The sequence below is a fragment of the Rhyacophila brunnea genome, unplaced genomic scaffold (assembly GCF_057557595.1).
Source record: "Rhyacophila brunnea isolate RB1 unplaced genomic scaffold, BYU_Rbru_1.0 scaffold_17, whole genome shotgun sequence".
In the NCBI taxonomy this organism is placed as follows: domain Eukaryota; kingdom Metazoa; phylum Arthropoda; class Insecta; order Trichoptera; family Rhyacophilidae; genus Rhyacophila; species Rhyacophila brunnea.
The window spans coordinates 3,892,088-3,909,190 of record NW_028232827.1 but is presented as its reverse complement, the minus strand read 5'-3'; the positions used below and the strand labels follow the sequence as shown (position 1 = coordinate 3,909,190).

The following is a 17,103-nucleotide window of genomic DNA, read 5'->3' as shown; positions in this document are numbered from 1 at the left end:
GAGAAAAATTATCAATATGAAGATATACATTATTTTTATAGTCTTCAACGTGGGATGTTTTTCAAATACTGAAAAAACCAATGAGGCTACTCCGTTTGACAATGCTACAATAAGAGAGAGCAAGATATTTGATGAGAAGCTCGGTCAATTCATTTCGAAGGGAGTATATTTGGAACAGAATTTTACAATGAAGGATTCTCTATTTAATTCATCACTCACTATTTCATTGCTGAATAGCAGTTTGATCAGAAATACTTCTCAGCACGGTCCAGTCTATAGTGTCGTGGAGAAAAATGATATTTTAACGTCACCCGCTAAATCAGATGATGAATACAAAGTATCCCTGTTGAAAACACGACAGACGAATGCGAATGATCTATTTGAGACTGTCTCCGAAAGTACTAATGAGGACACTATCGGTAACACTGAATACGCGACCGAATCAGAAAACGAAACGACAACCGTGATGTACAACGTTACGGAATTATCGGATGTGGGATTTGAAAATTCTACAGAGTTTATAAATGTCAGCACTACCACGAATGCGTCGATATTGACCTCAACACTGCCACCTACAACTGTACGGCCCGTGCTTTGGAAAAAACCTAAATCTAAAAGGTCAAAAGATGGTGTCTGCTATTGTGATTTGACTGTAAGTAAATGGTAGACTCATGATCTTTTCGTATTACAGCAATTGATGCCAATTCCTCAATGTTTTTAGTCTGGTTAAATTGGTAGCCATAGAAAAAAAAGGTTCTGTATGTTGGTGCATTAAAAAATGGAGTCGACATCTTTGGTCTATTTTAACGATTGTTATTATGTGTGCGTATGTATAACAATTATGCAATTTTTTGTGATTGTGAATTGTGATCCGGAGATGAAAGTTTCATTTCTTATCTTATAAATATCTGAATATTTAATAATTTATGCAATTCATTGAAAAGTGAGTTAAAAATTGTGTTGAAATTTTTGACAGATACAGGCGACAATAGTGTGAAGTTAGCTATAAATGAATTTGCAACAAGAAATAACTTTCGGCTAATTTAATTATAATTCTCAGTAATCTTTTTTTCAGGTTCACACTCACCTCTGACTTTGTCTATTACAGAAAAGGTCATCTTCACCGTCTTTGCCACAAACAAATTGATGGAGTCGGTGAACCTCTAGAAAGGCTAAAACAATGGCCTTTAGTTACACACATTGCATGTTCAAATTCCGCAGCTGAATCAAATTCAGTTTTCTTTTTCTAATTAATGTCTTTAGATCTAACACATTGATCTACTTTGTTGAGTGTATGCATGACAATTACTGGTAGTGGTTGTGATCGAGACTTCTCATTTGGTGAGAAATCAATTATTATAGGATCTTCAAGAATTCAAGAATCTATCCACGAATCCGTATTTTATGATTGAATATGAACAGATTTTTTGTGAAATGAAAGCAGAAAAAAAGTTGGGACTTAGATTCTAGACATGAAAAATTGGTTCAATGATTTCTTAGGTGCCATATCGATGATTGTTTTCAGAAAAATTCGTGTGATGTGAACTGTTGCTGCGACTGGGATTGTTCGGAATCGGATAAGTCCATCTTCAGCACGTGCGTGGACGATGTGAAGGATCCTGGGCATTGGAGTTATTGCAGCACAAAAGATCTGGATTATAAAAATAACTCTCCGTGGCTACTGGAGAGACAGTCCAGTAGTCTGTTCTGCGTTTATAAAGAAAATATGCCGCCCAAACTGAAAAAGAAAAAAGCTAAGGTATCTACTTCAATTCCATACAATTCAACAGAATGGCAACATTGATTTAATTGCAGCAATAGTGTGTATTTTAAACTATTGCGATAATAACTGTTTACACGTAAAAGTGCTGACTCTCATTCTTCATGTATAAGCGAGACACAATGTTGTAGAACTATTTAACAGGTCATGAAAAACGGTTAACCTCAAAATAAGTCTGCGCGGTGTAGTAGGTTTGTTTACCGGCAGGTTCGCCACTATCGCTCTATTGTGCAGGCACAGATATAGAACAAATCCCAACTGATTCAGAAGATTCCGAACTTTCTTGATTCATGCATGCAATCTTGCAACTTGCATGATATTACATGTTTAGACGTGCATTTTAGACCATGATAATACGTACTATCAGCAGTAAATCCATGCATGTTTAAACGGGGTATTAGTTAAATCAAATTCACAATAATCAGTGCAGTTGTTTCAGTGTGGACCGGAAGATCTTCAGTTTTTATTTAGGTGGAAATAGTAATTGCTGAGAAACACTATTTCTACTGCACTATACTATACACAATCATTCCGCATCAGCAAAGACAAGAGTTGTCGTACTTATTTCATAAAATAGTTTTTAGTATGTAAGTAATTATCAGTGAAGTAGCAGATTGTCTGATGTGGTAACAATTAATTTAATAAAACATATTTTTTTAGATCATCACAACAAATGAAGAACTGCAAAATGTCGCAAACCAGTACTTTTCATGGCCGGATAGACAATATCTTCAGAAAGTATCTTTTGACAACAGTAAACCGTATTCCTACAGCGACAACATCTGGGTATTCATTAACTCTACCCTAACAACTCTGGGTAAGTCATTATTATGTCTCCTCTATTTTTGGATAATATAATACGAGGGTGGGTCAATAAGTCCTTAGAAAAGCCGACAGGTGGCGCGACTAGTACTGCAAGCGGTTTGTTTTCATGCAGCGGCACTACCGATTCAGTATGCTGCGAAGTTTCAATCAGATTGGTCGGGTTGTTGTGTGTTTCTCGTACATTTAAAAAAAAATTTTGCTTGTGGAAAATGGAAAAATGGAAAATGGAGAAAATTGAGTTTAGAGTTGTTATTAAACATTTTAATATAAAAGGGTTAACAGCAAAGGAAATAAAAAATGAGTTGGATTTAGTTCACGGCATATCTGCTCCTTCACTTGCAACTATTTATAACTGGTTAAATGAATTTAAACATGGTCGTACATCAACAAAGGATGAACCACGCTCAGGACGTCCTGTAGAGGTGACTACACCAGAAATGATCAATAAAATCCACGAAATGGTGTTAAGTGACCGAAGATTAAAGTTGAGTGAGATAATTGAGGTTACAGGGATCTCAAAAAGTAGCGTCATTTCTATTTTACATGACAAATTGGGCATGAAAAATATTTCTGCAAGATGGGTGCCGCGTTTGCTCACAGTCGACAATAAACGCAGTAGGGTGGTGGCCTCTAAAGCCCTGTTGTCGCTCATGCAACGCAATCCGGATGAATTTTTTCGTCGCTTTGTGACTGTAGATGAAACATGGATACACCACTATACTCCCGAGACGAAAGAACAGTCAAAGCAGTGGATTGCGAAGGCAAACCATGTCCAAAGAAGGCGAAAACCGTAAAATCAGCTGGTAAGGTTATGGCTACTGTATTTTGGGATGCACGTGAAATTATTTTCGTTGACTATTTGGAAAAAGGAAAAACAATAACAGGGGATTATTATGCATCTTTATTGGACCAGCTAAAAAACAAAATTGAAGAAAAACGGCCTCATTTAAACAGGAAAAAAAAACTCTTTCATCAGGACAATGCCCGTGTTCACACATGTTTACGATCAATGGCTAAAATTGAAGAATTGAAGTTCGAATTGGTCGACCACCCACCGGATTCGCCAGATTTAGCCCCCAGTGACTTTTTCCTTTTCCCAAACTTAAAAAAATGGCTAAGTGGACAACGTTTTTTTTCAAATGAAGAAGTCATCGATCGGACAAATGCTTATTTTGAGGACCTTCCGAAAACTTATTTTTCTGACGGTTTAAAAAAAATTGAGAAACGTCTAACCAAGTGTATTGAGCTCCAAGGAGATTATGTTGAGAAATAAAAAAAAAATACAAAAAAAAAACCTGTTTTAATGCTTTTTTCTAAGGAATTATTGACCCACTACTTTTGGAGGTTTTATAATAAAAATAGTATTTCAATTTTATGACTTGCCATAATTATTATTTTCTATCTCATAATTTAGACATATGAAGCTTGCAATGCAAGAAATCGGTTGTATTTTTTCACTATTTCCACTCAAAATAGACTGTATGGATTCAATAGACTTTTCAAATATTTGGCTCGTTAGATGTAGTTTGTCAATCACTGAATTAGACTATGGTGGGTGGATAAAGGAAACATTTGGTCGTCAATAAATGATAATATTACAATGGATTCCACATCTTTCCTTCTCTATTTCAGATGTTCCGTCAGCCCCTTTCAATATCATGTGCATGGGCAGAACTAATTTGAAATACTTGGTCAATTACAAGTCTCAATGCTACAGCGCATTGCAAAATTCCGAGACCTTCAATATTTATCTCAAGCATCGTCATATTTTTCTGATATCATCTCCAGTTGACGTTAATGACACTTGGATCGGGAATGTGCAGGTAAAAAAAACTCCTCACTAAGTGGCTATGTTCTATGAGTCACCTAGTATTATAGGGTCGTCCATAAATGATTTCATTCAATTTTCGATATTTTCTGACACTCCCGCCTCCTATCGTGACAAAATCTTTTACCCCTGTCTAAATTACATCATATTTTTGAACACCCTTCCTCCATTTGTTAAAAAACAAATTAGGTAGTTGAAAATGATCGATTTCAGTATTATATCCCGTTTATACGTGTATGGATTTACTGCTTACAGTACTTATTATCACGGCCATAACAAGAAAATGCATATTGTGTAAACATGTATTATCGTCCAAATTGCAATACTGCATGCATGGATTAAAAAAGTTCAGTGGCTTCTGCATTTTCACGTGATATTTGCAACTTGCACATGTGTAGTAGAAATATAGTGGCGAACCTGACGGAAAAAACTGCATCTCATAGAGATTTTGACATTTACCGATTTTCACAACCCGTCTGTACCTGTCAAATTGCACCACACAACTACAACAAACGCATTCACTTGCGCTTGAAGAATGAGATTGGCGAGACAGTCAGCATTTTTGTGTGTAAACAGTTATTGCTGATATTAACATAGCACTCAGTAAACAGGATGAAAGAAATATGAATATCTTTGAGAGGAGAGCTTTGAGAAGAATGTTTGGGGCTGTTCAGGAAAGTGGCACTTGGAGGTCAAGGTATAATGAGGAGCTGTACACGCTTATGGGGGCGAAATGATCACGTGACACATGAAAATGCAGAGACTGCACTAGATCGACCACGTGCATAGAATGCCGAAGGATATATCAGGGAGGCTGGCTATGTACACAACTCCTGATGGCAAGAGAAGACCTGGACAGCCAAAATTGAGATGGTTGGACTGCGCCACGAGAGATTTAAAAATGCTCAGTGAAAGAAACCGGGGAGTGTCGGCGCTTGGATCGTCCAGGATGGAGGAAGTTTTTGAAGCCCGGCCTGCCAAGGATTTTAGTGGCATAAATGATATAATATTCTCTTTCCAGGAATTGACTAATTCCATGAAGGGATTATTAATCCATAGAGTGCCGTCATGAGGATTTTCATTTTCAGGTGTTGTATGTAGCGATTATCTAACTCCCTGAAATGATGGTTTGCTTGGAATTTTTAGCATAGGCAATTTAAAATGAGCGGCAACTATTTGAAGACCGGCAGAAAATTTCCACAGACCGGCGCAGTTGGGAAACATTGCCATAGACTTGTTTATTATTATATTCGCCAAATTATTCTTTGCCATTGTAGTCTTATTTTGTGTCATCCAGATAGAGTTACAATATTTTATTTCTGGGTTTTAATATTTCAAAATCTATTCAATTTAATTCCAGGAATGTCCAAAGAATGTATGTATACCGATGACTGCCTACATCTGCACGTTGAAGAGTTGTACACTGCTAAACGTTGCCCAAGAGAAATTTGCACCGTCCTGCGAAAACAATTTCTGCCGAAATATGATCACGTCCGTAAAATATCACCTGTACAGCAATGGATCATCAGGATTTACCAATGCAAGTATTTTCTTTGGATTGTCTGACATTTTTGTGACTTCCAACTCTATCGAACAGAATTTTGAAGTCACTCATTATTGGATCAGTAAAAATGAGTCAGATTCTCCTGTATCTTTGAGCGGAAACCCTGGCTATTTATCCGGGAAACCTGTGATCGTGTCAAGAATTGTTACGTATAATGAAGCGAATAGCTCAGAGATTACAAATATGTTTGATTACTTTAAATATAACAATTCTTTTCCTCTTAGAAATGTACTTTCGTTTCCGAGAAATATCAATAGGCTTTGCGTCATGTCTAATGTGACTTTTAATGACATTAAATTTAAAGAAAATATGGAATTTAAATGTAAAATATTATTGAATGTAACGAAGTTTATTTTAAAATCAAACGGAAGTGACGCATGTATGAGTTTACAAAATAAAATAATGATGTATAGTGCTTATGATTTAATGGATAACAGTTCTGTAGTATATGTATCGTCGAAAGGAAATCCCAGTGCTGATCCGAAGAACTGGATAGGAATGATACGCGATGTACAAAAGAATAAAATCGAAGGCAATTTCGACGACCTTAACCAAACGTTATTTTGCAAGTATCTAATTAAAAAATTTAAATACGAATTCGCTTACGTTGTTAATGACCAATCGACTAGGATAAAGCAGATGAATATTGTTGGATCCCGACTTAAGTATGTAACCGATGACGAGACGGCGTTTTATTTAACAGCGAATAATGAAATATCCACAATGATCTTGATCAGTTCAATGTTTTATGACGTGACTACACCGGAGACCGTCGAGTATGCCAAAGGGCCGAGCTTCCAGATCAATTTGCCAAGCGATTTCTTTCACCCGTTCACGTGGAATAGTGAATCTTCGAGTGTGTACATTATTAATTTTTATTTAATTTTGAGCGCTACTAGCATTGTATGTGCGCTAACCGCCTTGTAACACCAGTAAAAGTAATAATTATAAATACATGAGGTGAATATTATTATATATTTACATATTATATATCCAATGACATTATTAATGGACGACGCACTCAAGACAGTAGCTAGCAAGTAAATTCGCATGTATAGGTAGACGTCACGCAATTTCCATTATGCGATATCACGCATCGGGAATTTATAGCAATATGACCTTTATTGTAATGGTGTTAGAGCAGTGTTTCTAATGTCAATGTTCATTTAAGCGAACCCGTTCGAACCGAACCATTCGGCAGACCCAACAAAAATCATCAGGAATTTATAGCAATATCACCTTTATTGCAATGGCGTTAGAACAGATTACGCCATTCGGCAGACCCGACAATAAAGTGAGTGTCATTTTTTTCCCAGATGATTCTTCCATATTAATGTCATTGTATATATGAAAGAGCATGAATATGGAATTTAAATTCCTGTTGATGACAGTAAGTTCTGTACTATTCCATAGGAATCAGGTCTAGTGACCTGGGTTTACACCTTTTGGCATATTCAGGCAGTATATATCTCTACCTATGATATGGTTACAGTGACGAAGGATGGAGGTGGGCTGTGGGAATCCAACATAAATAGTGCACAATAAACTTTGTCAGTCATACACTAACATAATATTTGTTTTCATTGAACTAAGAATACAAATAATTGCAGACGGTTTTTAAAATTCAATTAAACCCTTCTTAAAGCCAGTTAACCAGTACCATCTGCAGTTAATTGCAGCATTAATAGTACAATGAAAACAAATAAGCATGACTGACAAAGTATAATGTGCACTATTTATGTTGAATCTCCACAGCCTACTTCCACCCTTTGCCACTGTGTGGTTATAATTGATAAAGATAAGTTTGTTGGAGTCCACAGGCCTTCGTGCCATTAAATAATATAATATGCCAAGAACTCAGGTGAGAATTCATAGGGTGTTCATTGTTTCTATCTCAATATAAATGAAAATGACCACTTTCATATAAGTTCTTCTGTACTGGGACATTTTTTGAGGTGATCCACGAACAGATTCAACTAAATACGATTCTGACATAGAGCAAGAAGATGTCAATAGGCGAAATCTGTTTTACTAAAACCAGTTATTCCTACAGAATAGTATACAATTCTTATTATTAGAATTTAATCTCAATTTCAAGTACTGTCAACAGTATTATCTTCCTGTTACATTGTTGTGAATGTTGCATTATATTGTTTGGTGAAGATTTATCAGTAGATAATTTATGTATTACATTTTTTTACATGGAATACGTAGAGGTGCTTTATCTTATCATCATTTTTTAAAAACTTGGTTGGCGTACATAGCTCGACACTATATTTGAGGATGATAGTTTCAAAGTCAGTAACCTCCATATTCCAAGCCAATCGCAAGTAAATATCAAATACATTTAAGACTGTAAATAGAACAATATCTTTTTGCAAGCATATAAGTAAATAATTAGAAAAAGCGAATAGCATTAAAATTAATAAAAAATCATCTTTAAAGTTAGTTTAAAAAAAATGGCAACTGATGAATACGACTATGCAGTCAACCTCCGGTTTAATACCAATTAACGTACAAACAGAGCTGTATTTGATATTTTATGCACTGATTTACCACAAAATACCAACCTTACAAATAGCTACCCTGAGTATTGATGTTTTTAGACTTATAAACATATTCACGCCATACACGGATATATACGATGGAAAAGTAGTCAAAGAATCAGAATAAAGAAAATATCCAAAAAGTAAAAATGGAGGTTACTGAATTGCCTCATTTATTTTTTATTTCTCTTTTTTCGTTGGTAATATAGGATTATGTCTTAGCTTTTTTGGTAAGATCAGTTTAGGTTAGGTAAGGATAAACAATGAAACATAATGTAATGTTTTTTGATTCATTTCATATTTTTCTATACATATTATAGTTAAATCACAAAATTACTTACAAATTAGAATTGCATCTTACACAATATTACACATAAATAACATTAGGGGTTCCAAAAATAAAATGAAACCAGAATGTTGAATAGATTTGTTTTTTTTTTTACTGAGGATAATCCATAATACAATGTTGTCACTAATGCAATTATTAACAATCTCCAATTGTTATTATATTTTCACTTACAACAAGTATGTTTTTGTATTTTTAAATAAAAAAAATATGAAATCTTAACAATTCATTTATTACATTGAGAAACAAAGGTGTAAATAAAATTAAATCAAAGAAACATTAAAATAAGAATATATGATTTTTTAAAACAAAGACTTTTTATTATATTAAATGTATACAACAAAATGCTATATAAATAGCTCTATGGCAACATAAAAGATAATTTGTATCTTGAAAATTTATTGGACGATCCTTTTGAAAATGTTGAGAAGTTTATCTCAGGTTCAATTGGCAAGCGATGAAATAAATCATATTAATCAATCACGCCAACGGGTGCTATTTTAATCTCCGAAAGCTTTAGAAGAACAAGGGTTTTTCAAACAAAACCAAAATAAAGTCTATAAAAATCTCCTGTGCTCATGTATTCATATATTATGTATGAATCAGAATGCTTGTCACTCAGCAAACACGATGAAAAAAAGATGGATATCGTTAAAAGGTGGTCGGAGAAGAAACTTTGTAAATGGATAGGAGAAAGTTTTTGGAGGAGGCCAAGACCTGGAAAGGGCTGTATTGAAGAGCCAAAAATGATAATCAAGTATCCGTCCACACAAAAACAAAGTTGATTTTCTAAGATTGTAAACAATCTTTACATGAGATTTATAAAATGAATAATGGGGCACAGCTAAACATTTTGGCCACGACTGATAAAATTAATGTTACCATTGGTAAACTTTTGCAATATAAAGGTTTTTTTAAAAGCTGTACACGCATGTAGATGTATATTCAATATACTACATACATCGGTACGGAGAGTTCTTCAATTTTTTTTTCGGATTTATATTTTGGAAAACGATTATGGTTATATAACAGAGGAAAATTAAGAGTACACAATGACTAAAATTGCATAAATACGACATAATGGTGGATAATATTATTCACACATAACATTATGAAAAAGTTATAATTTATGTATAAACAAAGAAGGATAATATATATATATATGTCATAATTATAGAATTTTAATTACGGTATACGTTTCAAGCCCTCACTGATAGTACAACAGTAGTACGAAGTTCTATAATAAGTACGAAGACACTTATTTCGTAAAAAAAAAATTACCGGCAAGAATTGAAATACATAATATCGTAAAAAATCAAAGTATCACAATTATTATCAATAAAAAGTACACTTAAGAAGCTTCATTTCATAATAGTATTATATTGTCGCAATCCCTTCGAGTGAGATCGAGTTCACGTCCCCGGTATAAATATAAAAATCTTGACTATTTTGACAGAACGTGGAAAGATTTTCAATTTAAATTCACTAATACCCTATAATATACGGACACGTTAAATACATTCTATTCATAATCACACAACATGCTTAGAAATAATATTATTCATAACAGAAATATTCAGTAATAAGTATATTATACACTAAATTATTAGTTATTGTGGATTCCAGAAATACAGTTCTAAGAAATCCAATATTATAATTCTTGACAAAAGTGACTTAACATGTTTTGCGAATTATTTTTACATTCGCAATATATTTTATATAAGGAGTTGTCTTATATTGCCTGTAAATTACCAATAACAGTTTCTGTACAAAATAAACACTTATTTGATAGCAAAAGTTTAATACAGTTTTATTGTAATCAAAATAAGACATTTACACTTTTTTCACATAATAGGTTCGATACAATGATAAACCTAGACGCAATGTCATTTATGAAAAAGAAAATAATACATCAGCGTGTCTCATTTATGGAAAATTTATTTGCAGTGTAACTAAACTTTTATTGGTACTACGCAATATTTAAAATGTCTCAGAAAATCTTGTTATAATATTATCTAGATTTAAAAATGAGAGAGTTTAAAAAGAAAGATAAAAAAGTTATTTGAAGTTCCAGCAGTGTGTGCCACTCACACTTCGTATTTCGTTATATCACAGGTAAAACTCATTAAGTGAAATAGTTTAACATTGAAACTTAACGAGTTTCACTCTTGATATGTTGAATGAAAAAAAAATTCTCCAATCTTGCATGACTATTGGCAGCTAAAAGCGTACTCTCAAAGTTCTAACCATGTCGTAAAATGCAAACCAAAAGTGTTCACAAATTATATTGTTACTTCAATAATACAAAGTTGAATGATACTATTTATTTTAGAAAAATAAATTCAACAACCACTTGCAAGCTATAGAAAAAAAAATATTTCAGATGTCAGATTAAGTGGTAGAAAATATAAATTTATATATCTGTGAACGAAAAGAAAAAGACGATAAGTTTTAAAAATCTAAAAATTAGTTAATTATGCCAAACGAACCATGTGTGAAGTTATTGACAAAAGCTGGTAAATCGATAATTTAGGTATTTAGAGTTAACAACGGATTATGTGTCTATATTATAAATATGTATGCTAGAAAAAAATTCAAGGTCATCCGATGTATAGAATATAGACATAAAGCACAAAGGAGTTAGCATTATGCCTGATTTTAGAGGGCATGCCAAACTTCAAATTGCATTTACTCCATAACACGATTTCGAGACTTACCAACTTCTGGCAGTACCAAACGAAATATTAGATGCACAAATAAGAAAAAGGATAACGTCTCTGAATTAATAAATTGCATAGAGAAACATTGGAGTTCCTATACAAAATGGTCCAAAAATCAATCTTCTTTTGGCTCTCCTGAAAAATAGCCATTATAGACATAGCGCCTTCTTCCTTTTGCACACAGATATAATATTGGCAATTTAAAAAGCATTAAAAAATTTTACACAATACATCTTTGTAATATTGAAGCGGTGATACATCAAACAAAATCGTTGAAATTAAATTTACTATTTAAATAAAACAATATTTTTAAGAGTACAAATCACGAAAAGGCGGCAGAATTGCACATTGCTCAAGAAACAGTATTATATATAGTAATATTAATAAAAATTACAAGAGTGCGCGAGACTAATTTAATTATTTGCACTTTAATTTATTTTCGGTCACGTGATTTATTTACGCGGCCCTGCTTTTATATACAAAGCAAATATCAAAGATGAAAACTGATTTCAATTTTACTTTTATATATATTATTATATAATATAAACTAATACACATCTTTTAAAAAGAAAGCAACCAATCCTTAATATATTATAATAACTAATGCGTAATAATTATGGACTGATTTTGTAGAAAACGTAAAAAAAAAATAATAACGAAATTTAAGCATAGGTTTATTAATTAATACGAGGATAAATATTTCTTAGTGAGGTGTTTTAAAGTTATAGGATAGATAACATATCGACTGTGTTCAGGAAAAATGCGGTAACTCACTAATTGCACGTTCTGGCAAAAAGAAATAATATTATGTAATCCAGAACTGCTAAATTAGAGCTAAAATCCAATTTTTAATTAACTTACACATTCTCAAATTCATATTATGTATGTATAAAGCCTATATTCATGTAGCATAAGAGAATGTAAAGGATACACTGAATCGGCCACACACATAGAATATTACAGTAAAACCCCGTTAATATGAACACCGATCATTCAAAATTCATCAGAAATCGAAGTTCTAATGAATTTAAGTTTTGTACCATTCCATTTGAGTCGTTTTTTGCGACCCGGGTTTCGCCTTTCGGCATCTTCAGCCGCTGTATACTCACCAAAGGCAAACATACACTGACAACGAACACTCTTAACTCTAGCCCTATGTTCTAACCTGTGACACGAAGTCACCCGACGACATGATGTAATTGTGACGTAAGCTCAATAGACACATCGAGGCAAGCCGCCCAATGCGCACGGCCCACCATAGATATTATTATGCCGCACACTTATTTGTGTATGGTGATAATGGTTCTCGTCCGTATCAGAGTAGCGTTAATATCTCGAAGACTATTGACTCACTCCGGTAGTACGTCACAATGATGTCATATGACATTATGTCACAAGTTACAACATAGGGCTAGAGTTAAGAGTGTTCGTTGTCAGTGTATGTTTGGCTTTGGTGAGTGTACACAGCGCCTGAAAATGCCGAAAGGCGAAACTATCAATTGTATCAGAAATGGAAACAATGTTTTGTATTTCGTAATTCGAATTTCTTTTTTGATTTTCTGTCCCGTTGATTTCGAATTAATGAGGTTTTACTGTAGCAGGGTGAGTTATGTTTGCATCAACTGATGATAAAAGAAACTGAAGATGGCTGAACTGCTTCACAGGGGAAATGAAGTTGCTCATCGGATCGTCCAGGATAGAAAATGTTTATGAGGCCATGATCCGTTAAGGGTTGGATGACTTTTGTAATTAAAATGACAATATTGAATTAAAATCATATTCAAATTCTTTCTATCATCGTACAATGCATATATTTCATGGTTGTAAATGTAAATGATAAGTAATAGCGAACGGCTCGTTTTATATCATATTATACATCATTTGTAAATTCGGATTTTGTTGTTTACACTCTTTAACTAAACACAATCGATATAGTTGGAAAATTTATTATAACATTATTTTTCTTGACTTATGTAATAAATATATTTTTTTTATACAGTATTTTAAGACATTTTTAATACTAAAATATACTCGTAAATTTAAGGAAGTTAAGGTACAGGTATTTGGTACTAACTCACTATTTCACTACAGGTGTGTTAATAATAATATAATATTCATAATAATAAGTTCTAATTTCATAATACTACGTCCAAAACATCAAAAGCGTTTCCAATATGAAAACTATATAAAATCTCGATCAGTGCAGCCGAGATACACGGTGAGTGTTGTGTGAAAATTTTCGTGACAAAAACAAAAATACAGTGTGACAATTAAATATTATTATTATTGACGTAGTGGCCCCCCTGGCCGTAGTACCTGAGCTGAAGCGAAAGGGAAAATTTAGACGCTTGGAATCCGCCTGGCTCGGCTGTATATACTCAAAAACGCGCAGTCATAAGTATAATAACATAAGTAAAATAATAAATATATAGGTGTATTGTGAACGTAACAATTGAGGTTTTGAGGATTACAATACCAAGCGATAGCCAACATTTTAACGCAATTCGATAAGCATTTCATGGAACAACTACTAGTTAAAATCGTTGAAGTTCAATAAGATACGCGTAGCTTAATTGGAAAAGCATACTGGCGCGAATCCAGCAGATACAGGTTCAAGTCCCGTCGGGTGTCATATTTTTTTCTACAAAATGATTTTTTCTCGTGAGTATATTATATGCATGAGATGTTTTCAAATTATGTATATTCAGTATATGGAATGTTACATTCTGAAATCTTGTGTCTTATTCGTTGAATAAAAAAAAAATAGTTTATTAATACCAAGTAACATAAGAAAAAAATATTTAAAAGCAGTTCATACATCATCACATACCTATTTCCCAATGGCGCGCGGTGTCTATTTGCGATTGGGCATTTTCTCATGCCGGATTTTCCAGTTTTTAAATATATTTCCACTGAATACTCAAACATTTTCAAAACAAATTAATGTACCTGTCATTGTCATTATTTATTCCCATTATTAGTAATTCCCTACACCCGCGTGGCTTAAGTGTCGGCCTATACTCTATAGCGTCGTGGGTCCCAGGTTCGAATCCTGGGTCTGACAAGTACACATATTATTTCTCAATTTGTGTATGAGTCCAGAGTATGGACCTAATAGGTTGAGCAAGTGGCTGACATCCATTTCTTGTAAAAACAAAAATTCCCTACACACGCGTGGCTTAAGTGTCGGCCTATACTCTATAGCGTCGTGGGTCCCAGGTTCGAATCCTGGGTCTGACAAGTACACATATTATTTCTCAATTTGTGTATGAGTCCAGAGTATGGACCTAATAGGTTGAGCAAGTGGCTGACATCCATTTCTTGTAAAAACAAAATCTGTTAATACAAACCTCCACTCTGTGGAGGCCCATATGATCCATATGGGCCCGATTAGACATCTTTCTTCAAACACGAAAAACTATTAATTATTATAATATTATATATATAAATTTTTTTCAATATATTTGGGTCATTTGAGAACAAGACGTCATTTACAGAATTTACAATCGATTATTTAAAGTCAGTTTATTAAACTTGGATACCTCTCCTCATATCCTCAATTATAATGCTGCAAACACTTGTAACAAATACCCATTCCCTGGGAGAAATAGCTGACATTCAACCGATTCAGTTATACCGGTTATTTGTGGAACTAAAAATCTATAATCACCTGTCTACAGAGATTTTCTAGAAGCGCCAAGCGAAATGCGAATTGTACAAGTGGTTGCAGTATATTCACAAAATTTATTAAAGTCCAATTTGAACATCTCGGTAGTGTAACAGTTCAGTGTCCGTACTGTCTATCCATTTGCCCATCTCTTACGACTTTTGATTGGTTAACTATACCAATGCATTATTTGTAGTTCATTTATATACTGTTACAGTACCAAGATGTTTAAATAAGCCTTTAAAACTGACGATTTGTAATAGTGTCACCGTGGAATTTAAGCCGAGCCAGTGAAAGGAATCGAAATGCAAAATAAAAGAATTCTTCAAGGATTCCAACAGATAAGGCGCGCCGGGGGGGCCCTCTTAAAGTAATATTACGTGAGATCAGTTGTATAAATGTAGCCCTTCTGCTGCAGTAAGTAGAGACGTTTTTCCACAGCATCTTTATCTGAAAAGAAATGAAAGACCTTTAATAATTATAGATTGCTTCGATAACGACCCAAAGTAAATTATCATTTTCAATTCTAAGCGGAGCATACGGGCCTCTACAGAGTAAAAGTTATTTTAATAGACTTTTTCAAAGGATAGACTTTTCATGTTGGCCATTCAACTAATTCCTCAGATACAAAACATTCATGAGCCAAAGCGTAAGAACAGGGAACTCAGAAATAATGGGAACTGAAATACCCAACGGGTAAGGCGATAGCAGGTAACCGTCTCGAGTAAGGAAGAATCTGGGTTAAACTTACACACGAGTCAAGAATACGTTGTACGTCGAATACTAAAAACTGCTCTCGGTTTATGCATTTACGCTCATTTAATGTTGGTGTATTACACACACTATTGCACGTGCATAATGCGTGCTTCATTTTCGTAGGACACTCACACATTCAAAAACCCTGCTTCAACGTGCGGCGTATTGAATATAGCCTATCGGTATTCTATTTATTATCTGTTCTGTGCGTAAGAAACTAGCTTCTCATATGAGAGTTCCAGGTTCGATTTCACAATATATCTTTGATATTTTTTCAAGCCTGGGTGTTACTGTGATTCTTCCACGATGACTACTAACTGTCTTACTACTGTAATTGGGCCACATTACATAATGTAGTTTTAAATGTTCAAATATGTGTGAACTTATTAATACTTTGTTAGTGCATTTTCGCAATGGGATACAACAAAAGTATTTGTAAACAGTTTTCATATATTTATCTTGCTTGCGGGCAGACGTATGTAGGTCTGTAATAGGCATTACAGCGTCTGGAATTACAACAATGGTGAAGATACTAACATTTAGTGAGAAGGGTCCTGTCGTCATGATGCGTGACATGTTGCGCCAGCGAATGCAGAAGGATTTGCGCAGTTTGGTAGCGCTGGAAGCACACGCCGGGATCTCCAAATAGTTCTTCCAGAGCAGCCGATTGGCACTGTTCAACAATTAACAATTAGCTATACAGGTTGACATTGCGATGGGAAAAGGACGGTGTGTATCACAGATCATAAAATTAAGGTGTAATGTCGTCGGTGTAAGTGTAATACGGCTGAAGAACCAAAAGATTTTTTGTTGCATTCTGTTAAACACGACATGTAATAAAATTAATAGTTGTTACATATATGCTTAAATCACTGCGTATGATAACCTTCCTCATGTTTTGGCTCAATCTCTCCCAACATTCAGTGTGTTGCAGGGCCTTTGTCAATGTGAAACCTGTGGCATTCATGAATTGGTCTGTCCATCTGTAAGGGAGCTCTTCCTCACCCTCTCCAACGTTCCACTCAATCCAACATCACGAGTTTTTCCATGTTGTCATCTTCTGTGTGATAT

The 17,103-nt window shown here is 34.1% G+C and overlaps 1 protein-coding gene across 1 annotated transcript in view; it reads right to left on the bottom strand.

Moving 5' to 3' along the window:
* Positions 1-15,065: 15,065 nt before the first annotated feature.
* Atg1 (serine/threonine-protein kinase unc-51-like protein Atg1) overlaps positions 15,066-17,103 on the bottom strand; it is a 202,772-nt gene continuing 200,734 nt past the window's right edge. The window contains exons 15-16 of the mRNA XM_085944828.1: positions 16,570-16,705; positions 15,066-15,726 (exon numbers count right to left, since the gene is read on the bottom strand). Coding sequence (XP_085800954.1) covers positions 15,653-15,726; positions 16,570-16,705 — 210 coding nt within the window. The 3' untranslated portion in view covers positions 15,066-15,652. The remainder of the gene's footprint in view (positions 15,727-16,569; positions 16,706-17,103) is intronic.